The 26,424-nt window shown below is 40.2% G+C and overlaps 1 protein-coding gene across 12 annotated transcripts in view; it reads right to left on the reverse strand.

Moving 5' to 3' along the window:
- SYNE1 (spectrin repeat containing nuclear envelope protein 1) overlaps window positions 1-26,424 on the reverse strand; it is a 707,535-nt gene that overhangs the window by 448,767 nt on the left and 232,344 nt on the right. For all 12 annotated transcript variants that reach the window (XM_068232018.1, XM_068232025.1, XM_068232014.1 and 9 more), the window contains 7 exons: window positions 24,974-25,070; window positions 19,396-19,598; window positions 15,218-15,382; window positions 8,937-9,089; window positions 5,567-5,710; window positions 5,067-5,240; window positions 2,519-2,677 (listed from right to left, as the gene is read on the reverse strand). In XM_068232018.1, the coding sequence (XP_068088119.1) occupies window positions 2,519-2,677; window positions 5,067-5,240; window positions 5,567-5,710; window positions 8,937-9,089; window positions 15,218-15,382; window positions 19,396-19,598; window positions 24,974-25,070 (1,095 nt within the window). The remainder of the gene's footprint in view (window positions 1-2,518; window positions 2,678-5,066; window positions 5,241-5,566; window positions 5,711-8,936; window positions 9,090-15,217; window positions 15,383-19,395; window positions 19,599-24,973; window positions 25,071-26,424) is intronic.

The raw sequence follows: 26,424 nt of genomic DNA on the forward strand, positions 1-26,424 counted from the left end.
GGTCGAGGGCTGGGTCAACATACTTCAGACTGCTGGGGGGCTGGAGTATACATAAAAAGATGTAGAAGTCTTTGCGGGCCATACAGTGAAGCATACCCAGGTGACAACCTGAAGTCCAGTTGGACAGCAGTGTCACCTGATGTGGAATTTGATTGGAAACCAGCAAAATTACTGCTTTCTGGTTTCCATGTGGATGGGTGTTGCCAGCACTACTATTCTATATGTGGACCACCAATATTTAAAGATGTAGCTGACCGCATCTATAAGTAATACATTTTGTGTGTGGGGGGCTGGTAAAAAAGCCTCAGGGGGCTGCATTCGGCCCGCGGGCCTTAGTTTGAGGACCACTGGTCTAGATAATATTTACAAGGTGTATTAAAGTACACACTGATGACCAATGATCCTACTAGAGCAATGTGAGCTTAGAGCTTTTTAAATCACTAGCACATAGAAAATGCTACTAGTGGGTTCGAGCCCTTACTGGTTATGATAAAAGTGAAACTAAACTCTCCAGATTTTTCTATAAATAAAGATAATCCTTTGCTACAAAACTGTAAAATATGCATTTTTCTCATGTTTTTTTTGGGGGGGGTGGGGGGGGGGGGCATCTTTTCTCTTTACAGGACTAAGCTATAACTGTGGAGCTTTAAATGCTACCTGCCATAGGATGTGCCACTCTGTAAATAACTGCTTTCACACATACCAGTGGAGGAGAACAGCTGGGCAAGGATCTCAGTCAAGGCTTCAGTCTATGGACATTTTTTGGAGTGAGCGGGAGAAGGTGTAATTAACTAATCAGATTGTTTTGGGCATGTGGAAGGAAACCAGATGGTCTAAAGGAAATTAATGCAAACACAAGGAACACATACAAACTCCACACAGATAATGTTCAGGCTTGGAATGGAACCTGGGTTCTTACAACTGCAATGTGAAGATGGATTCCACTACATCAGTATGAAGATGAGCACAATCAGATTACTTGGTTTCCACCTTATGCTGGGAATACACTGTGCGTGTCCGCGGCTCAATTATGCCGCCCGATCGATTCCCCGCTCGACCCCGCGGGTGATTCTCTCATCTTCTGCTCGTTTTCCTTATCTTTTTCCATTGTCCCCCATGCAGTATCGAGCGTAGAATCGATCGGGCGGGTGATCGGACATGTGAGAAACTATCAATCGAGCCATCTAAACGGCTCAATCGAGTGGTACAAACTGTGTACCGTGTATTCCCAGCATTGGGTCTAGCACACACACACTGATCTGCAGGCAATATACTAGGAATTTGATAACATCTGTTTTATGGAAGGTAATTGATTAGATGGGATCAGACAGCTCTTGCATTAAATTTTTTGCCATCTGCAGGGGAGCCAGAGTCTAGCAGAAAGAGGAACTGGGGGCAGCAGGCAGGGGAGCCAGCCACGTCCCACCCACCTAAGCAGGCACATCCTGCCAAATGCGCACAGATGGCACCCAACTTAAAATGAATAGGACCAATGAATATTTACCAGCACGTTCGATCACAAAACGGTCAAGAAAAAAAAAGATTTTGGTCATTTTTGGTTGAAGCTAAATTTTACTTTCAAACAGTAGACAATACAATCATTTGATCAGATTGTTTATTGATCTGGAGTTAAAGGACAACCAAAGTGAGAGCGATACGGAGGCTGCCATATTTATTTCTTCTTAAACAATATCAGTTTCCTGGCAGCTCTGCTGGTCTATTTGGCTGCAGTAGTGTCTGAATTGCACCAGAAACACGCATGCAGCTAATCTTGTCAGATCTGACTATAATGCAGATCAGAAACATCTGATCTGCATTATGCTTGTTTAGGGTCTATGGCTAAAAGGAAATAAATATGTCAGCCTCCATATCCCTCTCACTTCAGTTGTCCATGAATTCCGGCTCATGTCCTTTTTACAGTTTCTTGCCAGCAACAGGGTCTCATTCAGGAACTATTATAGAGTCCCCTGTCATTTGGAAGCTTGTCAGGCATGACAATGAAGCTTCCTGAATTTTAGCTATCCAGCATAGATACCAAGGCATGCTCTGACTCCCCCAAATAGCTCACATTTTTGTACACTCAAATTACAAAAAAAACTCTATATTTTTTCTTGCTAAATTATTGCAAATTTCTAGATACCATATATTCTTAATTTTTCACTCTATGTTAAAATATATCAATATTATATCCGTTATTTCACAAAGACGAAGAATGAAAACCTGTAGAGGCAAAAGAGAATTGAGAAGAGGCACACAAAAGTTTGTAAAAACAATTCTTTAATAAGAAGCATAGCTTGGTTGTACAAGTTCCTACAAGAAAGTTTCCTTATTGCTTTACATTCTGCACTGTGTCTTATAGGTATTCTGGATAATTTGTTTAGAACAGTAACGATGTGAGATAAAAAAGCACTTAATGGGTGGAAAAAGAAACAATAGAAAATGGACAATACTGAGAATAAGGATAGGACAGAAAATGATAGCTGGAGGATTCATAATGTAGCCATCAACCGAAAATCACCTGAAAAGCAGCCTGAGCATCTACTATTTTCTTCTGCAGAGTTGATCGGTCAAAATGGTGCAAGGATTTGCTGATTGTCAGTGCTTTGTAGACAGCTTGGCCATTCTTCTCAATTATGACCAAGGCCTTTTTACAGCTTTCCTGATATGTAAGCAGCTCCTGCAAAATAAAAATAAGCATTCTCCCTGTTTACTCTGAAATATAGTTACATAGTTGGTCAGTTGGAAAAAGACATCTGTCCATCAGGTTCAACCAAAAAAATAAATAAAAATAATAATAATAATTTGTCTACCACTGTACTGAACCCCCCCCCCCCCCCCCCCATATCCCAGCTTATGTAGAGGAAGTAAAAACAAAAGTTCCTTTCCAACTCCTGTAGGCAGTCAAATAAAATACCTGTTTAGACTCCCCTGGGAATTATCTAGTAATTATAGCCAGCCCTTCCATGCAAGGAAAACATTTAATGTATATACTCGAGTATAAGTCTAGAAATGTAGGTGTGATTCACTTTATAAAAGTATAGGGGTCAACTTATGCACGAGTCACGGGCAGCACGGTGCACACTGAGTAATGTGTGTACTAATAGTGACATTCCCATTTGCAGCAATTTACCCAGTGGAAAGTGACACTTTGAGGAAAGGAAATGCCAAGAAAATGTAGGTCTGAAAGTCCTGGCCACAACAATTAACAAGGAAAGGGGCAGGGGGAAAATACTGGGCTTCATAAAATAGCGTGAATAATTGCAGCACTTAGGGCCTGGAGGAGATATTGGCTGCACTTAAGGGAAAGGAGGGGTTATTGGCTGTAATACTGTATGCAGTGCAGTCATTAACCCCTCCTGAGCCCCAAGTGCAGCCATTAACTTTGCTGGGTAGACTTATATTTGAGTCAATAACAATTCCATCTTAAGAGGGTTGAATATTGGAGTCGCCTTATATACGAGGTCAACTTGCATTCGAGTATATACGGTAAGCTCTCTTTAAATGCAGATATTGAATTGTCTACAACTACTTCCTGCAGTCAGATATTTTCCTTCTCATCTAAAGTCTTGAAAGACAAGTTTGTTTAGAACTAGAACTAGTTAACTACCTCTTTGCTCTTTCTGGGAATAGTCTAGTTTCTGTTCTAAACTCTTCACTAAACAAAAAATGTACTAATTGCTAAATCTAAATGCTTCTATTCTATATTTGTTCTTTTTGACCTTTCTTCAGCTTTTGATGCTGTTGACCATCGCCCACCACTTCAGATTTGCTTAAGTCTAAGAATGCAGGGCTGTGCTTTCTGATTGCTTTTTTTAATTATTTCAGTGTAAGGGATTTCAATGCTGTATCCACCCACCATTCTCTCTCTGTCGGAGCAACAACACAGGGCTTAGTTTTTAGACCTCCACTTTTCTCAGTCTACACCAAGGGTGTCAAACTCAAATACAAAGTGGGCCGAAAGTGAACATTGAGACCTTGTTGCTTTAATTTCTGCTGGCCACCTTTCTCCCTTATAAAGTTCCCCGGCATGCAATGGCTCCCCTCCAACCGCTATACAGTTCCCTTGTATCTAGTGGTCCACCTACCTCCCCATACAGTTTCCTAGTGTTTAGTGCTTTCCCCCTACCTCCCCATATGTCTTCCTGGTAATCTAGGGCTTCACCTCCAGTATAGCTTCCCTGGTGGTCTAGAGTAGGCCAAACATAATGCCAAGTGGGGAAACGACTTGAGGGCAAAATTTAATGGCTGTGAGGGTGAGATTTGGCTTGGGGGCTGGAGTTTGACATGTACGGTCTACACCAATAGTTTTGGCTATGTGGGTGGACAGGGAAGTGTGCAAATACTATATAATACTGCAAATGTGGTGGTGGAGACAAAAAGTTAACTAATGCTGGGTGGGGGGAGAGCAGCCAAAGGATGCTGCTCACTGGAGAAGGCAAAAGCTACCTAATGCAGATATGGTATTGGTGTTGGAAAGCCTGTTTAATATTAATGTCTAGTAACACTGCTGTACATCACTAAGGAATATGATGACACAATATAGATAGTTTAAAAATTAAATAATTTCCAACAGTCACAAATCATATTTGAGTGAGTGATCTAATGGAAGTAAGTTATATGTGTGCATCTATCAAGAAACAGAAGTTACGTTGAAGAGTACAATTTCCTGGATATATGCACAGAATGGCTCATTTTGCTAGCTGATGCCAGATGGAGGTAGAAGGCATTACATCCTTATTCTTACTAAATGTCACAGCTCTCACTATTCAACATTAATCTCTACAGTTAGGCAGGGGTCACATTTGTCTTTCAGTTTCTACACTTTTCAGAAAACTGAAAGACAAGTGTGACCTCTACCTTACAACAGCTAATGTTATTTATAGAGAAAACTGACACATTGCGCAAGATGTCAGTTTTTTTTCTGCGTGCGAAATCTGCATTCAAGTGTGACCTAGCTCATTGATTAACATGAGTTCTCAGTTGAAAACAGTTTTTCTGTGCAGAAAACGCGTACGAAAGCCGGTAAGTGTGACCCCTGCCTTAGATTATAAAAATGGCAAACATACCCGCTGCTTCTGCTTCAAAACTGAGGTAGACTGCAGTTCCATGTCAGTCATTGAGATAATTGCAGTCAGTTTTTCAAGACACTCATAAAAAATGGACATCTGATTCTCAAACTCTCCAAGTGGAGTAAGAAGTTGCTGTGATTCATACAACAGAGGAGGGTATCGCTCTCTTATCTGAGGATACAACAAAAACAAAGTTATTACTTAAAGGAACACTATCGATTAACATGTTTTTTCAATTGAGATAAGAATTGTTTGGGAAGTGCTGCTAAGTACTGGTGTATACATTTCACTGGCAACTACTACTGTACAAATCATAGTAGGTAACAACAATATTTGGCTTTGGAAATGCTATTGTGGCTGGGCTGGACAAGGAATAAAGATACCACACCACTGGCCTGCATTCAACAAATCTATGTAAAAATGAAATACTTGTAATTGACAATTGCTATATGGTGACATACATTTGGGAAAAATTGCAAGACTGTCAAATGTATTACCTGATTTAGTTGGTCCTTGATCCTGGATACAGCAGCCAGCATTTCACTGGCTTCAGAGGGTGGAGAATCTTTAGTGAGGAGCTGGGCCATCCTGGTCACTGATTTATACTGAGCTTCTATAATAGGCATTTTCTGTTTGATATCCTGTGATAGAAAAACAGTAACAGTTATACAGGCAGTCCTCTACTTACAAACAACTGAAGTTAAAACGTTTCAGAGATACAAAGTTGACTTCATGTACAAAATATGTAATACTGTTTTTTTTTATTACATATTTTTGTTGTTAAATGTTAGAGTATTGTACCATATAATGAACTGTTATAATTAGTTTACAACACTTTAAAAGCACATTGAAAACAACCAAAAACCATACATTCGTTTATACTACCGGTATATGTTTAAATCCAGAGTTGGCTGATAGTAAATCATTTATCCACGGTTCACGATGTTTTTTAACACTGGAGTCAACTAAGAAACAAATTAAACTAAGAATTCTCCCAGAACATAACCTTTTTTAAGTAGGGGACAGCCTGTAAATACTTCTCTATGTGTTGATTTGTTGCCTACATGCAGGTGAGATGTTTTCGGCAGGACCCATTTGATGAATGAGTAGGCCTGATTACCTATATCTGACAACACACATTGGTAAAAACAGCATGAAAGTGATCTGATGCCAGCTGTTACTTTAAGAGGTCCATTCCTTTGTAGTGACCCAACCTCACTCCCTTTATTTTCAGTTTACTTATTGAGTTATAGACATCTTTGGTGTTTTTTAGCGGTCTCACAACTTTAAACTCACTATCCTAACGCCAGTGGAACTAAAGGCACACGTGGTCATCTACAGGGTTTACTTGCCAACCTCAGCATTTAGCATTGAGATGAAATGATCTGGGAAGGAAAAACACACTTTGATCTTTTATTTTAGAAAAAAGTTCTAATACTCTAGTTTTCATTTTACCTAAATGGTCACGTGGATTAGGAGCTTTAATGGTTCATTAGAGTTAAAACAGTCAAGCTGGGCAATGCTACAGACTGAGGTGATAACCTGGGTCACACATAAGTGGCACTGTTTTCATCAGGTGAGAGGGATTTGGATTAAAGCACGGGATAATCATGGAATTATAATACAGAAACAGTCTACTCTTTAACATAAAACATGCTTCATAACAACGATTATTCTGTACTCCCCCTTTTTTATAACATAGGTGGATAATTATCCAACATCTGATCGTTATTTAATATTATCCAAGGCTGCACACAGTACTGTGTATGAACAAGAACCTTTTATTCAGTCTCTGAGGAAGCAAAATGTCCGGCCTTAAAGGGACTCCGAGCAGTGCAGAAACTATGGAAAGATGCACATCATTTTAAAGCTCTCTTTCTCCTCTTTCCAATAATATATAAACCGCCACCCTACGCCTTTTAGTTTTCGCTATTTTCGCGATTGAAATTGCCGCGGCCGCGATTTCGATCGCGAAAATAGAGAAAACTAAAAGGCGTAGGGCAACGATTTAGGTGTCGTCAGAAAGAGGAGAAAGAGAGCTTTAAAATGATATCCATCAAGCCATAGTTATATTGTATTACACAGGGCGACTTTTTGTCAAAGTCAGCAGCTGCATTCAGCAGAATGGAGCTGCTGACACTGGGGAAAGTGTGGTCCTGTGTAATACAATATAACTATGGCTTGATGGATATCATTTTAAAGCTCTCTTTCTCCTCTTTCTGACGACACCTAAATCGTTGCCCTACACCTTTTAGTTTTCTCTATTTTCGCGATCGAAATCGCGGCCGCGGCAATTTCAATCGCGAAAAAAGCGAAAACTAAAAGGCGTAGGGTGGCGGTTCATATATCATTGGAAAGAGGAGAAAAAGAGCTTTAAAATGATGTGCATCTTTCCATAGTTTCTGCACTGCTCGGAGTCCCTTTAAACGATGCACCAAAGACATTTTAATTGGACCAAGATTTTACATATCTTTGCACTAACGTTAGTTTATTTTTTAATGATAGTGTTTGCCTAAACATTAAAGGGTTACTTAAGGTAAAGTTAAAAATTAGCAAAACCTACAAAGGTGGCCCAGTTATAACCACTCGGCAGCTACTGCGGCCTCAGGGTTGCAGCTGCTGGCCGGAGGGTCTCGGAAGGATGGCGTGGGCACAGGATGACTCCAGGGGGCTGCAAGAACCCCCAGGTAAGTTAAACTCAATTTTATTTGAGCCTTAAGATTTTTTTTAAAAACCGAGGTTTTAAAGAGGAACTGTAAGGAGAGTAACTGTAAGGAAAGTAAAATGGAATACATTATTCAGGATAGCCAATTTTACGATAATTATCCTGGTTTCAGCACCAGAAACACATCCTATATCTATATATTGCTGAGTATTGGTGTGAAGCCCCATTCTCTCGTGATGCTTAGCCTGGGCTTTGATGTCACAGCATTCAACCAGTGGCTGGACAGTGTACTGGTTAAGGGCCCTGCACCTATTCAGTAAGAGACCTTGGGCAAGACTCCCTAACACTGCTACTGCCTACTGAGTGCGCCCTAGTGGCTGCCGCTCTGGCGCTTTGAGTCCACCAGGAGAAAAGCGTGACAAATGTTCTATGTCTTGTCTTCTTTCTACCCCAGAGAATTCTGAATGACCAGGTGTGGATTCTGCTCATTTCACAATAAACAAAAAAACAAACATTCAGCAGTAATACATCTACCAGCAACAATCATCGCGAGGAAAGCTTTTTCAATGGACAAACAAAGACAAAGTAATTTCTAAAATAATATTGTAAAAAATAAGCAATATGTTCAGTAAAGTTCCTCTTTAACCTTTGTTAATTCATAAATAATTAGAAGCTATATTGCTTGGTCATATTAACCCCTATTTCTCAGTCACTGATCTCCATTCAGTGGAGCTCCAGTGGACCTTTGTATTTATTATTCATACGTGGCTATATTATATTCTTTATTCTATATGTCCTACAATTACCTGACTGCTATTGTTTTCACCAGATATATCTGCTATTACTTCATGCTCTACCCTCTGTGTAGACATCAGTACAAGTGTAAGAAAAAAACCAAAGTGCTTGAGCTGCTATGGCAGTTGAATAAGAAAATACCTTAAGTGCAGGGAAAATAGACTATAGAGAGAGGTGACTGCTAAATAAAGAAAATGCCATAGCAACCCACACAGCGTTTTTCAAACTTGGATTTTTTTTTACTTTATGTTATATCTCATTCCCATAGAAATATCATGTTATTAACATACTTCTGATACAATGAAATGATCACAAGAACAGACATTCACTATTTAAACAGCTGGGACAGTTTTGATTGTCTATTCTGTTTATATGAAAAACAAAATAAAAAAAGATAAAAGACATGCCTCTAAATCTTGCACAAACATCTTGACATTTAGAAAGCACACGTCCAGGGGGATGGAGATTCTCTCATTGCCTCCTTCTGCAAATGCTGCCAGTGCTATCAAACCATCTGCATATTCCTTTTTTGCTCGGTTAAATTCATCTGCACGAGCATACTGCAAAACAGGGAAACCAAAGATTAAGTTGTATAAGAGCAATCAATGCTGATCACTAGCATATAAACGTATTACAAAGAAATGCATACATCTGAAAACAAGTCTTTATTTAGCTACAAAGCATTGTTGTGTTGCATGCAAGGATAAGAATCGACTTCTTTTTTGTTGTTTTTAGTTTACCAGGAAAGTAAATATGGAGATATGTACATTACTCATTCATCATGTGAAGCAGAACTCATTGTTAGAATCACTTCGCTACCATTAGTGAAAGCAGCTCTCAGTACCAGAGCATTTTTTTATTTTTTTTTAGTGTTACACTTTCACAGCTCATAGTTTAGCTGTAGTTTGTCCGACATAGACAATCTTGGTACTGTTTTTTTTCAGGAAGGATAAGGCTTTTTTTAATGTCCCATATTTAGTCCAACACATAAAAAATAAATGCATAAAAAACAAGCTTCATTTTGAAAATGTATTTCATTTTGAAGACACAATTTTTTTTTAAAAGGGAGTCAACATGTAATTTTTTTTCTAAAACTTATTTTTCCAATTAGTGTATTTATTTCCAATTTGGTATTATTGGATGCCACAAGAAAAACTGTATGTATTTGGGTTCTTGAAGACCTATATAAAAAGTAGTAGCTCCCCCCCTCCCCCCCAACATATTTGGCAAGGGGTATAATTAGGGATTTGGCAATCTGGTCTTATTTCCATTTTGGCTGGAGAATGGGGTAACATTTAAAATTTCATTTTTTCCTGCAATTATGCTAATTTGAAAGCACATAATGCACACATGCTGTTTGCAGACCACAAAATACATCCTAGCACATATTTGTCTACTTCTTCCATGCATGGGGATACCAAATATTATCTCTCAGTTGCATTGTTAGAAAACTAAGGCGCTCAGAATCAACTAAGTGCAATTTGCATTTTTATGGACTGAAAATGAATAGCACAGTTTTGTGCACCATAGTTTATTTATAGTAGGGAAAGACTATTGAATATCCCTACAAATGACCCCATCTAGAAAACTAGACCAAAAACTTCTTTGGCAAGGGGTAAAAATTAGTGGTTTGCGCCTCTGGGTATTTTTCCATTTTGATTGGAAGAATGGGTTAAATTTAAAAATTCATGCTACTTTGAAAGCACATGCACACATGCTTACTCCAGGTACTCTAGTTTCCTCCCACAATCCCAAAACCATACTGGTAAGTCAATTGGTTCCCCCCAAATTGGCCTTAGCCTAATGTAAGGACATTACAGTATTGCAATGGCAGGGTATTATACTGTAAATTTCTGTAAAGAACAGTTAATGATAAGACTATGACTATGGTCTTTAAAAGTGCAGGGGAAGATATCAGCACTATATGAATACACATGATTGCTAATAATAATTGAATTATGAGAATATTAACACATTTGACACTTGTGTAAATAACCTTTGTACATTTTCATGTGAGTCTGTGTTGGAGGTTTGGGCATTGGAACAGTGACTTGCTCAATCAAGTCAGTTAAGCTCTAAATTATTTTCTGATTTGGCCAAACCTTCATCAACTGCCAGCATGCTAGTAAACCTGCCACTAAGAATTAGACTAATAGGCTTGGGTGATGTGGATGGACCGGGCTCCTCAGGGAAGGGGTAGGTATCTAATGTCTTGAACAAGTCTTGTGCATTACTTTGGATTCAGGGCAGCCAGGGGTACTATGCTAGTCATTTTTTTTCATTATAAACCATTTTTATTGATCTTTTTCACACTTACATAAATGGTATGCGTATTCAAAATCTTAAGAACTGTATACAGTAGTAACAAGAAAAACACATGAAAAAGCAGTCAATTACATTGAAGAATCAACTACAGCATTGCTATGCTAGTCATTTTAACAGTCATACAGACTTATCTAGGTGCCAGCATGCCACAAATGCTGCTGAGTTAGGCAGCTCAAAGAGAACATTCACTTTAAAGAGAATCTGTATTGTTAAAATCGCACAAAAGTAAACATACCAGTGCATTAGGGGACATCTCCTATTACCCTCTGTCACAATTTCGCCGCTCCCCGCCGCATTAAAAGTGGTTAAAAACTGTTTTAAAAAGTTTGTTTGTAAACAAACAAAATGGCCACCAAAACAGGAAGTAGGTTGATGTACAGTATGTCCATACATAGAAAATACATCCATACACAAGCAGGCTGTATACAGCCTTCCTTTTGAATCTCAAGAGATCATTGTGTGTTTCTTTCCCCCTGCATCTCTCATGCACTGAAGTTTCAGGCTGCTTGTTTCTTCCTGCAAACAGCTTTGCCCTTGTCTGTAATTCTTCAGTATGTGAAAGCCCAGCCAGCTCAGAGGACGCTTTATCCAGCTTGTAAAAGATAAGAGAGAAGCTGCTCTAATCTAAATAACACACAGGCAGTGTGCATAGAGGGGCCTGGAAGGGGGAGTTCATAGCAGAACCACAACACTGAAGAACTTGGCAGCCTTCCAGACACAGGCTGACAAGTCTGACAAGAGAGAGATAAGTTGATTTATTACAGAGACTGTGATAGTACAAAGTGCTGCAGTAAGCCAGAACACATTAGAATAGCTTTTGGAACTTGTAGGATGATAAAAAACAGGATGCAATTTTTGTTACGGTGTCTCTTTAAGGAGCACCTCTGATTTACATAAAAAAACCTCAGTGGTATGCTAATGCTAAAAGGTTATAATGCCCCTCCATATCATTTCCTTAATAACACTGTTGCCCCATATCGGCTGGGTTTTGGCACATAGCCCCACCCCCTTGGAAAAAAAAGGACTTTGTTTTTTCTAAATCTTGTGTTCCACTCAGGGTAAAAGCCCCATCTACACGATACGATTCTTTACGATTCGATTACGATTCTATTTACGATCCGATTAAATCCAACATGTCCGATCAGGATTCGATTCGATTCAATTCGATTTGCCATTGCAAAACAATGGCAAATCGAATTGAATCGAATCGAATCCTGATCGGACATGTTGGATTTAATCTGATCGTAAATAGAATCGTAATTGAATCGTATAAAGAATCATATCGTGTAGATGGGGTTTTTAGTCTATACTCTTGCTGCTTATAAAGTGAACAGAGAGTTCCCAGCCCTGCTTTCTGTAATGATGCTTCAAACTGTGCAATAGTACATCAATGGTGACCGTAGTCCATTACCTTAAAAGCTGTTGCTGACCAAGTGAAACAACAGATGCAGAGCCCTAGAAGTGTGGGAGTGCAAAACAGACATAGGGTCGTTATTTCACTTGGTCACTCACAGCTTTTAAGGTATTTGCCTACAGTCACAATTGATGTATTGCACGGTTTGAATTAACGAATTGTTAGACAGCAGGGCTGGGAACTCTCTGTTCACTTTATACAAATTTGCATATATATGGCATATCTATGGCTCTGTTTCCCTGAGCGGGCATGTCAGCTTCCACAGTGCAGAGACATTACATTTTGTGATGGCCACAACCAGTGTGAGCCTTACAGAGTGCCTGACTTTCACCTATTTCAGCTCCAAAAGCTTTAAATGTATGCCTTTCTTCTTCTCATCTTTCAAAAGGTCACACTGTGTGGTAGACATGCTGTATGGTGCATGCAGTTAAGTATACTCTATAGTACAATGTAAGCATGCTGTACTGCCATTGTACTTTACATGTTACCTGGTTAAAGCACAGCATGTTGTAGGAACTCACCACACCGAACTATCTAAAAGCCACATAGGAATATTTTTGCAATCTAGTGGTATTGATATCATCTTTTAGATTGTAAGCTCGCAAGGGCAGGGCTCTCTCGCCCTTTTGTGTCTTTGGAATTCGTTATATATTTTATTCATCATGTTACTTTTGCCACTGTAATTTCCAATTCTGTATTATGGTCTTCTGATGGCCAATGTAAGCAGGCAATCGCTGAGTAACTTCACATACCAAAGAGTAAAAATACAACTTATAATATGAATGTAGCGTGAAGAGGAGCACAGTAATAGCACCAGAGAGAGATAACACTCTGGGAGCTTGCAAGAAAGCATCGGCAGGTAGTATGTCCATCAGATTCCCCCTCAGACTGCAGGCAGTTGCTCATACAGCAGCATGTAGAGTAAAGTGTATGTGTATGAAATGGAACTCAAGGACCATAATTATAAATAGTTTTTTACAAAATCCCACAGCTTTACTATCCTTAATGGAGATTTTAATTATTCTGTAGGAGAACCAAACACGGGAGACACAAATTGTCAATCATTTATAAGCAGCTAGGCGGGCTTCTGCCTCAAATATTATATAAATGCAACTGGGAGAACTTATGTGGATTTCAAAACTTTAAATAGACTTCAGTGCACCGTATATACATGCATTTAGCTATCAGCACTATGAGTGGGGGCGTTTTTCCTGCATTGGGAAGCCTAGTGGAAACAGACACTGTCCATTCCCATAGGCTTCAATTGCATACGATTTGCGGTCTGCCATTTTCATTGCAGCTGCAGAAAAATGCAGCAGGTCTGGACTCAGCAGTTGCAGTCTGGCAATTGGGTTGTGCATTTGTGATACCTTTGACAGTATAAACGCATCCTATTGATAACATATGATGCATTTAATTTTTTCGCATTTCACTGCATTGTGGAAAGCACAGCGTAATTACCTTTACTGTGATCAGGCCCTTATGCTGAGAATACACAATGAGATTGTTCAGCTGATTTACTGTCTGATTGATTTTCTGATTGATTTTTCCAATTGTTTTTCATTCACTTCTATGACAAATCGATCAGAAAAACTATCGAAAATCTGATCGGACCTGTCGAAATTATCTATTGAACCAGCTATCTGCCAAAAAAAATCTCATGGTGTATTCCCAGCATTAAACAATCCCTTTCATTCCTTTATGCTGCACTGCACAAGGAAAAGTTAACATCTTATACTTGCAGAATGTGCTTCACATGTGTGCACTTTTGTAATCTTTGATAGACCAGTGTTAAGATATTTCCTGACATTTTTCCCTTTACTTAATAAATGTAACTGTTTAGCGTAGCGTTGCTTAATAAAATAAATACATGCATGTGATTAGATGTATGTGAAGATTACTCAGCTCTCACTGATTTTTCTAGCTCATTGATTTTCTCCTCTGTTTTTTAATACCTGTGAACTTTCGGTACATATTACCGGAAGCAGGTCACTTTGGTGCATGCTCTTCCATGTGCTGTGGCTGACCAGAGCACCACTATAGACACAATGTTAACACGTCTATGGCCGCTCAGCTGGTTTTTAATGTAATTTGGGCGCTGATGATTGCCTACCCTGCACCCAACTGACCGGGTGAAGAAACAACATGTACGCCATATTCCTTCAACATCTTTAAGAACGCCCCTTTTCACCCTGGCCTACCCCCCCCCCCCACACACACACACACACACACACTGGTGCTCCAAACCCGCAGCTGAAAGCTGAACTCTGGTCCCCCTAGCTTTTGTGTCCCTACCTTTGCCTCCAGATTGTAAGCCTACGGCAGGGTGCTCCTCCTTGTGTCCCCTGCCTGTTCATGCACCTCCATTACCGTACACCCATCCTATGGATCTATGTGAACTCAACTTGCCTAATCTCCATGCTCCCATTGAGTGACTAAGCATTTCCTGTACTCATACTGTGCTGTGTGACATGGTTTGCATGTATTCCTGTATTGTCTTATTGCTGTATGTCACCCTTCAATACTGTCTGTAACCATAACTAACATCCAGTTGGCACTTTATAAATACATATAATGTTGGCATATTTATAATGTTGGTGCTTTATAAATACAATAAATAAATAAATGATGGCAGCAGGTGAAGTGAATGGAGCAGATATGAAAAAAATGTAGTGGATGTGCGATGGAGTGCAGGGCATCCTGAGCGGAGGGAGCAAAGGTCTGCCCTTGAGGGCCTCTACCCAGCACTGCCTCCACAGCCCTGCTTCCATTCCTCTTTCTTCATGTGTCCTTCTTTCAGGACTAATGTACAGTTCTATATAAACATATGTATTTCTCTATGACTAAAAATGTGTTTTTTCTATAGTCTGGAAGCCAAAATCCTTGCAATTTAAGTTTTTCTTGGTAAAGTGGCATTAAAGTCTATGTGATCTGTCAAAAAGAACATACATGCTTAACTTCCATGAACAGCTCTCTCCAGCGGCCATTAAGCAGCAGAAGCTGTTGCTTGATGTCTTTAGAGACCGTGTCATCACAGGTTTCAATTAGGAAATTGCCAGAGTCATTCATTGTTGTGTGTTGCTGAATTAGATGAGGCAGATGGCGAAAGAATTCCTAAAAAAGAAAGAGGCCAATAAAGATATTAAAGGTTAGTATAGGATAAATGGTGTTTTGCACAATGGTTATTAGAATCAACAATAATGTATCTAGGCTCACTATCTTTTACATTAAGTATGTAATGGTAGTGAGCTACCTGGCACCTATCCAATCACAGTGCGCTGGGACTAGAATTCTGGGCATATGAAATGCTTTTCCTAGGTTTCAGGCTGCTGCTATTTTAATCATCCCAGACTCTCATAATACAAGATTTTGTCAGCATGCTGGGAAAATGTAAAATTAAGGATATCATTCTTAAAGCCCTAGTTCAAGCTCATGCTTTTTATCTTTGCTTTCTGTGGTGCTGCAACCGTGATCAGGGCCGGATTTGTACTTACCAGTGCCCTAGGCCTGCTGTTTTGAATGGGCTCATTTTAGTTGTGCTGCTGTGCCCCTCATTGAACAAAGAATCAGTGGATGCTCTGTCCTCTCACAATGGAAATTTGCGCTCCTGCCCAAATGTGCACAGCAGCTGATAGTGTTCTGGGCATGCATACTTGAGAAATTACGGTGATGTATGATCGGTACTTGTCAAGAATGTATAACACTATACTGGCCTTGGTTGCTGCGCACATCTGGGCAGGAGCAGGAAATTACAGGGAGCGCAAGTGGCCAGAGCATGCGCTGCTTCTTTATCCTCTGTGCGACTGGCTGCAGTCAGAGCCACAAACAGGTGTCAGGGAGCGTGAGTGGCCAGAGCATGCGCTGCTTCTTTATCCTCTGTGCGACTGGCTGCAGTCAGAGCCACAAAAAGGTGTCAGGGAGCGCAAGTGGCCAGAGCATGCGCTGCTTCTTTATCCTCTGTGCGACTGGCTGCAGTCAGAGCCACAAACAGGTGACAGGGAGCGTGAGCGGCCAGAGCATGCGCTGCTTCTTTGTCCTCTGTGCGACTGGCTGCAGTCAGAGCCACAAATAGGTGGCAGGGCAGAGCAATGGAGAGAAGCCCATCCAAAACAGAGAACAGGTAAGTAGCAAACATCCTGTCAAGACCCACTTTGGATGTTCTGTTGTAATTACAGTGGACCTGAACTCAGAACTTCCTCTCTGCTCTAAAAGATACGCAACAACATAACCTTTACATAAAAAACATTTTTGTTACAGCTGATACAAATCCTGCAATAAATAGACAGTGTGTCTAATTCCTACTTTCATGGAAGCAAATATATTAACATCTTGTGCTTTAAAATAAGCTTATATGCTGTGGCAGTCAGGTGACACAGGGAAGATATCAAATTTGTGATTAGACACAGATGTGGAAGAATTCGAAAGGCTCTCTAAATACATGCAGGGTGCATTTCTCTGTTTTCCTTCTGTCCTGTGCAAGAGTTCAGCTCCACTTTAAAGCATCTGAATGACATTTATTTATATTTGCTGAAAAATCTATGTATCTCTTTTGAATGCTGAATGTACATATGGTGGTGTGCTCTAACATATTGGCAGTATACAGCAACAAAGTAGGAAGAAGGCTTATTAGCAGAAAGATTACTCTTTTTGTTTTAAGCCAATAAATGGTATTATCCTAATTCAAAACTCTCTGCTTTTGCTGATGGCTAAGATGGTACAATGTCCTACTGCTACAGGAAAGCAGGATGCCAAACCATACACACTAGCATAGAGGTAGTAACAGCTCAGGTGACAGTGACAGTTTAGCAATGAAAGGGAAGCATACAGCATTTTTATTTCAGGCTGTAGCAGTTCTCATAGATGGTCGGAGCTGACGGACAGAAAATGAGTCAGGAAAGAGTTAACTTAAGCAGAGACGAGATCACTGGCTAGGAAGAAAAAAAAGCAATAAATTACGGCTAGATAAGAAAGTGTAATTTACAACTGCTGGGGTCAGTGTCACAGCTGTAAAAAAGAAGGCAAATAAACTAGCAGAAATGTTTGTGAATGCCTGCATTACAACTCAGCGGAACTTAGTTTTATCTGCTTTGTAATGTAAATCCCTGGTATTTCTCACATCCACTTGTACTGTATGTCGATCATAATTGGATCATCAGGTGACAGTTATGATTGATCCTGATTGGTATAACACATCAGGAAGTGAGAGGTGCAGGGATTGGGGAACTCTGGAATTCATCTATTAGTGCAGAGCAGGGCGCTGGCTGGCTGCGCTGCGGGAACAGAGGAGATGATTTACTTTGACATATGACCTCTTCTCTCTCCAAGTCATGCCGTCCTTCTGATCTTATCTGATTTTATCGCCCTAGGCCATGGCCTTTGTGGCCTTTGCCGAAATCCGGGCCTGACCGTGATAGGATCACATGTAAGATCTAAGGGTGGCCATACATGGTACAATTTTTCATTTTTTTTCGATTAGATAATTTAGTTCGATTATTCTGTTAGATCGAATATAAAGATTTTTCCAGCATGTCCGATCTGATTTTTCTCGAAAAAACGGGATAATTGTTCAAATTTCTTGATCGAAAAAAAAAAATATTTTCAACTTTCATTCGATTTGATCATTTAGATTGAATAAACGGGATAATCGAACGTTTTTATTGTACCATGTATGGCCACCATTAGAGTTTAAGGTCACCTATTGGAAATTCCCTTCTTTCAGCTTTGCCATTCCGACTACACAACAGCTCTTAGGGACTGAGCACACTGATTGCTGATTGGATTTCAACGCGACTTGTGTATACACAACGCTGTCTGATGGCCAAACTGATGCACTGCAAAGCAGTGTGTTGTCATAACACACTGCTGCCTGCATTTTGCTCAGGTGCTAAAGGCTTGTTCACACTGTCAATAGGTCAGGTGTTGAAATCATCATGGAACTTTTATTAATCCTATGGCCTCAACCCTTGCCAATAGACTATAAATATCCATCCCACTTTACAAAAAAAATGTAATACCTAAATGTGCAAAGAAACAATGTCAGCGGGCACAATAATAATAATAATAATAATAATGGTGGTAGTTCTGGTAAAAAAAAAAATCTGGTTTCAGCAGCAGGTTTTCCATAAATCTTCAATGGACAGCCTGACCATCATCTGCTGCTTAGAATAATTGATGGTCACCTGACTTCTGCTGTTCCCTGGTGAAATTACCTATTAACAAGGATTTTTTGTAAAATGTGATTGGAATTGATAATCAATTGGGTAGAGGATAAGGCCAAATACATTTTATTATTATAATTAAAAACAATAAATAAAGGAGGAATTCTTCACATTGTTATTTAACATAAATAAACTCATTGCAGCTGTTCAGAATGTACCACAGTGTGGTCTATCTAGAGATCCCAAACGTGGAATTAATTAGAGACCAAAGCCTTCAATACTAAAAAAAATAGCTTTTGTTTTTGTTTTGTTTTTTTCAGCAGAGCATTTTACACACAAAACAAGTAAAATGGTGATTCAAACTTTTCTTTTTATCCCAAAGAATAAGCTTTATTAATCCAATGCACACATTATAATACAAAAATTTTCAAGCGTCATAATTATAAATATAATTATAGCGAGGAAGAAGGGCATTACAAATAACCATGAGTATATGGATGTACGATATGGTAGCGAGCAGAAGTATAAAACACTGAACATCAGTACTGATAGAAAAACGCTATTCACCGTACCCAAAACATATATGACAGGAGTAGATGTGGGACCAGCTACAATAAACAATTACCAGTATGTGTCAAATTTTAGCAGGAAATTATTATAGAAAGCTGACCTATGTATGCTGTCAGAGAAACATGGTAGCAATCAATTTACAGACTACTCAGAGCTACCTATTGAACCCTACGCCAGTGTACAGAGAAATAAAAGTAAAACTAGTGAAAAAGCAAACAAAGAGGGGAAAGAGGAAGGAGGGGAAAGGTGCAGAAAGGGAAGAAGAAGCAAAATAAGAAAGCGTACAGATTCAAAATGTTCTTTACTAAAAATCTAACTAGTTGTATTCAATGATGACCTACTATTCTGCATGATCATCAAGCTTAACAAGTCATAGTTACATTCCTTTAGCCTTCTCACCTTTTTGGCATGTTCTGGCTGGTCCAGCATCTTTTCAGCATCCTCCAGCCAGGCTTGTAAATTGGCTACTGTAGTACTATATTTATCCCAATTTGAAATGACTTCTTCTAGCATGCTCCTGACACTCCGGACTTCCACTGACAGGTTCTTCCATTGCAATGTGGTCTCATTCAAGAATTTTGTTACACTCTCTGCTTCTTCAGCTTAATTGCACAAAAGTGAAATATAACAGCAATGCATTAGCCTCAAGGTTTATGATATATTTCATACAATAACATGGTTAAAGGACAACTATTGGGAAACATTGTAAAATGTAAAATACATACACATAAAATGTAGATTTCTTCTAGAGTAAAATGCACTATACTTTCCTTTATTCCCATGTTGCTGTCACTTACAGTAGCCAATAAAAATATAACAGGTCTGACAGATTCTGGACTAGTTCATCGCCTCATGTGGGATTTTCTGGCATTTCATTATTTACAAAAGCATTTACTGAATGGAAATTGCTTAGTGAAAACATGTAGGGACGTTTACCAACATGTTTGTATAGATCCTTTCCAAGGAGAACTTTTGTAAAAGAATAAAGTAAATGCTGAGAATTACCCATGAGGCGATGGACTAGTCAAAAATCTGTCAGATCTGTCAGCTTTTAAATATCTACTGTAAGTGACATCAACACGGAGGGCAAGTTACTTAATTAATCAAACTTATTTTACATTACATAGCTGAATATATGAGAGATCTCAATGCACTGTATTCTCACATCTCGTTGTAGTGTCATAAACCAAGTGCAACTTGGACACTGCCAGAAACACCATTATCTATCCACTGCTGCCAAACATTTTATTTATTTTTTGACTTATCATGGTGCTATTTACTTTATTGATCATTCTGGTGAGTCTCACATACTCTCTGCCATTCTGAGTATAAAGGTTTCAGCAGAGGCTGTTACATACTGTCTGTATTGCACAAGTGTATGCACGAGGAACCTGGTTTCATGCCTAAACAACATTTTTGGATCTTTTGGTATAGAGGAATTAAGCTTTTTAGTTTTCTCAATAGTGCTGTTTCTGTTTTGAATGCCCTTTCATATGTGATACAGCGTTCCCGGGGTTGCGCAGCTTCTAAAACAAAGATTAGATCTGGTGGGGTCCAGCCTGCTCATCCTCACAAGTATTATATAATGTATGTTCCATGGAGCAGTCTCAAAGGGACTCCCATCAGGGGCAAACGCAGGATTTTTAAGGGGGGGATTCCTGAAAGGTCCAGAAGCACTTATGTCCCCGAGTGCTTCCGAATACAGGTGGCTCCATACTGCCCATGCACAAAAGTGCGCTGGCGTATTACGGAGCTGCCTACCTTTGGAAGTACTCAAGGACACAAGTGTTTCTGAGGGCTTCTGGTAGCAACAAATTTGAATGGGGGACAGCGCTGGAACAACTCCCCGAGAGAGGAACGGGTGATAGACTTAGTTTGGACAATTCAGTGGAATATGCGACATAGTGTCACATAGCGCAAGCGATACCCATATGATGCAGGGATATATGCAACTGCGGAAGATGGCGGCGCTATATAAATACTAAATAATAATATTTTGCCTCACCAGAACTGCAAATTTATTTAGCTTTCCTGTATGACAAGATACAGACACTCAGCACTAGGGAAAGAGGGAAACAAAGGTGAATTAAGGAGGCTGGTGCACACCAAGAGGGCTTCTGAGCGTTTTTCAAATCAACAGTGATTTGAAAAGCGCTTGGCTAATGTTACCCTATGACAGTGTTCTCACAGCAGCGTTGTGACTTTTTCAAAATCGCACGTATACTGCATGTAGCATGTTTTTGAGCGATCCATTCAAAAATCGCTCTGAAAATCGCTTCACAAAATCACACTCACAAATTGCTAGCGATTGCTATTGTCATTTTGGCGTTGCACTAGCCCAGAGAGAGGAGTGGAGAAATTGAGAATAGCCTGAGATGGAGCAGAGAACTTATCTGTATTGCAGTCCCACATCAGACAGGTTACTTGACTGTAATCGGACTCCTGTCCCTGCCAGTCTCCCACACAAGTCAGAAAGAAGCCCTCCTGGAGTCTAGGGACTGTCAAAAACTTTTCAACTTGTTTAACACCTTATCCACACATGCAGTCATTATAACAATGGAGAGAGACCAGACAGATGTTTGCCCAAGGACCCTGATTCCAGGCAAGCTCTACATCATGCTGTGCATATTTACCAGCTTGCCTGCCCTCTAATTGCATCATGTCTGACACTTCTGTGCTGTGGAGAGTCCAGGACTCCAGAATCAACATTCTCTCACTGCAGGCTGCATCTTCTTGTGGGGGAAGCTCGGCTGCCTCTCTCATTCTATTAGCTGGAGGGAGGGAGGCACCAGAAGTAAGAAGGGAGGGAGAATGAGGCTGTTTATATTATGCGGGCTTCCCTGGCTGAATACACAGCTCAGTGCAGGGGGGTGTTCCAGACACCCGGAATAGCCCCCTCCGTTCGCCAGTGCCCATATTGGGGGTCTGTAAGCTGTCTGTAAGGGGTTTCAAAGCACTGGTGCCAATGCTCAGTACTCAGTACAGGATACTTTTAAGGTCATGCTCCCATCTGTAGAGAAAATTAAACTTCTGGTGAGAGAATTAATATAGGAGGGATAACGCTCCCTTTCATAGTGGGTCAGTGTCACATAAAAGAATTAATAGTGGCAATGATATTTTCTGCCCCAGCTTTGCTCTACAAGTTATATATTGGCGGATTTGTCTGAATCCAAATAGTTCAGATTTTACAGATATTTAATGAACACACTCCATTATGTTTTGTAAATTGATTCCAGTTTTAGAGTTTATACAGCCAGACTAAATTGTACAAATGTTTTAACCAGTTCACCCCCAAGGGTATTTACCACAGAGCAGAGCAATTTTCACCTGGCAGTGCTCCTCCCTTTTATTCCCTAATAACTTTATTACAACTTATTAAAAGAAAATGATCTATACCTCGTTTTTTTCGCCACCAATTAGGCTTCCTGTGGGTAGTACATTTTGCTAAGAATTTTTTTATTCTAAATGTGTTTTAATGGGAAACATACAAAAATAATGGAAACAAATAATTATTTCTCAGTTTTCAGCCATTATAGTTTTAAAATTAAACGTTTTCCTGTGGATAAAACCAACACATTTTATTTGCCCAGTTGTCCCGATGATTAAACTGTTTAAATTATGTCCCTATCACGATGTATGGCGGCAATATATTATTTTGAAATATAGGTGTTATTTTTCTGGTTTTTTTTGTTTCTGGCCATAATTACAAGCCCCTATGTAGTAAAGTAAAATTAATTTTCCCTCATAAAACATAGTTTAAAAAAGCTTAGTCCCTAAGGCAACTATTTATTTAATTATTTATTTTAAGCTGATTTTTTTTTTACAAGTGTTTTTTCTTTTGGGGGGGGGGGAGTTGGAAGTATCATTTATTAATTTTATTAATATTGTGTATGTACATAGTATGTACGTGCCTGTATGAGTAATATTCTTTTTGGCAACAAAATGGCGCTAGTGGACACTCTCCCGTTATAGAAAGTGATCACTTTTTTTTTTACATTTTGTTAAACTGTGACAGTTTCCTGTTTTTGTGAATGGACGTGGCCGCTGTTCGTGGTCACGTCCATTCACTCCAGGCATTGTGATTGGGTAGAGGACCACTCGGTCCTCTTCCTCAATCACTTAACACGGGATCCTAACAGAAATGGCGGCGGTAGCTGCTCGCATATGTGTGGAGCGGCAGCGGGTACGCGCGACGTATTAATGCCGTTAACAGGCTAAAGCGTTACGTTTTAATACGTGAGATTGTCATTAAATGGTTAAAGAAGAACTCAACTTCAAATCAGTTGCATCTTAACTGGACCCACAAATGTGTTACGGATAACTTAATCTAAACTGGATACAATGCATTAGCTTTAGGTAGTTTGTAAATAAAAGCAATCAAAGCACTGCAACCTATGAGTATGGAATGGTGCTTCTTCTGTCTCTGCTTTTGGACATCATTGGAATTGTCCATGTTAAAGGAACTGCACCACGCTGTATACCTGAAAGTTATCATACAGTCTGACGTAAAGCAGGAGCAGATGTTGACACAAAATCATTGATAGTATCATATTGAGTGCTGGCAAAAAAGTGCCGCATGATTATAATAAATGACTGTCACATTACAGTATTCACTTTATAGTCCATTCCCATGATTTTTTTAACTGCCCCCTTTTTTTAACTACACCATTCCCCCATACTGAGGGCCAACATCTTTGGGCCCATATGACCCCACCATTCAGCCAGACAGCCATGGAGATTACTTCAAATACTATTGCACTTTTCCCACTGTTCCTTCAGAAGCACCTCCCCACCACCACCACCAGTACCACCGTATCCCAGAAAACCCTGCATCACTTCCACACTGCTGCATCACTCACAGAAACCACATTTTTTTTATACTGGGGGGATGGCAGCAGTGGTGTACCAATAGGGGATGCAGAGGTTGCGACCGCATCGGGGCCCTTGGGAGACACAAGGGCCCAACCACAGTATTAGCTCTCTATTGGCCCTGTGTTGGTAATAATCACTTCTACAGATGCTTTGAATGATAATAATCATTAACAAGCTGTTCCCCATCCCCTTCATGCTCACCTGACAATGTGGGTGTCCTTGGCAGGTTTTGGTGCCATATCAATTGTCATGTATAGCGTGCTTGGGGGGCCCCAATGTAAAACTCGCACTGGGGCCCACAGCTCCTTAGCTACACCACTGGATGGCAGGAGCTGTAACAGCCTGCCCCCCTCTAAATGCAATGTCCCCTTTCAGCTGAGACAGCAGAGCGCAGGGAACTGCTTCACCTACAAAATATCCCCAGCATGTCGTCATCCATGGAAAATGTGACAGTGCAGATCCTGTAAAGGGTTCACAGGTCCTCCTGGCCTCTGCTGCCGCTCGCCGGGACCATCTGGAAGATCTGGGCTGCGCTCCTCTTCATGCATGAGTGTGACTGTGCTGCAACCGTGCAAACTGTGCCTGCGCAATAGCATGGAGCCACTTGTACACAAGCTCCAGCTTACTCGGCAGACGCGCCCGCACTCACACAGAGTACAGCCGCACTCATGCATGAAGAGGAGCATGGCCCAGGTTTTAAATCTGACATGCTCTCATTAGATTCCCTTGGGGGGTCTGTGAGCGACAACAGAATTAGGGAGACGCTTTGGGAAGACTTTACAGGATCCAGAGGTTTCCCTCTTCTTAGGTAAATGTGTGTTTCTTGACCCAAGGTTCACCTCAGGTTCACTTTAAGGCCATAGAATTCAGAAGGCTAGGGTTAGCACCTGGGGTGCTCTACTTATAGTGCACCCTTCTTGTTCCTCACAGCAAACCTGTACATCGGAGTCAAAGACCAAGGTTTATGAGGTGGGAAAATGAGACTCAGCTCAATTTTGTACTGGAAAAAGAAATTAGTAACACCAATTACAATTTCCTTTTTTTGTTTGTTTTCAAATCTATGGATCTGTCAGTTACAATACTGTATATAATAACAAGGTCTTACCTGATCCATCAGCATTAACATACATTTCAGCTGCTTGCTTAAGGGATTGGCTTGTGAATTCATATTGCTCAAAGAACCTATTGCCATCAATAAACATCTGCAAAATGACACATTAAAATCCATTACATTGAACTCAAAGGATACACATTACATGCATATTCAGTAAAAGTAACAGAAAACAGTTACATTAAAGGACAACTGAAGTGAGAAAAATATGAAGGCAGTCGCATTTATTTCCTTTTAACCACTTGAGGACCACAGTGTTAAACACCCCTAAAGACCAGGCCATTTCTCACTTAATAGGCCACTGCAGCTTTATGGCCTCGCTGCAGGTCCATCCAACTCAGCACACAAGTGATCCCCCCCCCTGGGGTCTCATCGCCCCCCCAGTTGTTTATTTATTTTTTATAGTTATTTGTTTTATTATTTTTTAAATAAATATGCCTATTTTTTTTTACTCCCCCTGCCAGCTAATCAGCCTGATCAGCTATCATAGGCTTCAGCCTATGACAGCCGATCACTTCCCTGCTTCTCGAGGGGACATCCGTGTCACACGGCTGTCCTCAGTACAGCGCTGCCTTAGATCGCAGTGCTGTACAGCAATAAAAGACGGTTCGCCGTCTAACAGTCTCCCAGCGTGGTCAGGAGACCTTCAGTGGAGCGGAGCGGAGCCATCAGAGCAGGGATGTGCACATGTCGGCGCTCGCGATTGCCCGCAAACCACGCTCCAAGGACCTTACAACAATTGGTGTTAGGTGGTCCTGGGGCTGCCGTCGCGTCCGCGCCCATCGCGTGATGCGGTCGGCAAGAGGTTAAACAATACCAGTTTCCTGGAAGCCCTGCTGATCTATTTGGCGGCAGTAGTGTCTGAATAACACCAGAATTAAGCATCTACCTAATCTTGTCAGATTGGACAATAATGTCAGAAACACCTGTTCTGCAAATGCTTGTTAGGGTCTAAGGCTAAAAGTATTAGCGGCAGAGGATCAGTATGATAGCCAGTCAACTGGTATTGTTTAAAAAGAAATACATATGGCAGCCTTCATAACCCTCTTGCTTCAGTTGTCCTTTAAATGCCTACTAAATATAACATTGCACGCTTGTCTATGTGTGTGGATTTATCAGCAATATTCACTACAGAGGTACAGGAGTCACAAAGGCTTAAACATAGTTTAATGGCTACTTTATTCCTGCATCTGAGGTGTACCTGGCTACCTACTTTTTTTTTACCTGAGGGCATGGGAAAAAATATTTATTCATTCAAGCAAGCACTTAAAAATGACAAGAAAGAAATTGTATCAGCATGAACGCCTCTTATATCGGATATGAGAGGTGCTCATGGTGATAAAAGCTCTGCATACAAGGCAGTGTATTGACCTAAGAAGAAGCAGGCCAGCACCCATGAAAAGTGTTGTCCTTCTTAGGTTCTCAAATGAATGAATATTTTTTCC

Source organism: Hyperolius riggenbachi, chromosome 4 (assembly GCF_040937935.1).
Source record: "Hyperolius riggenbachi isolate aHypRig1 chromosome 4, aHypRig1.pri, whole genome shotgun sequence".
Taxonomy (NCBI): Eukaryota; Metazoa; Chordata; class Amphibia; order Anura; family Hyperoliidae; genus Hyperolius; species Hyperolius riggenbachi.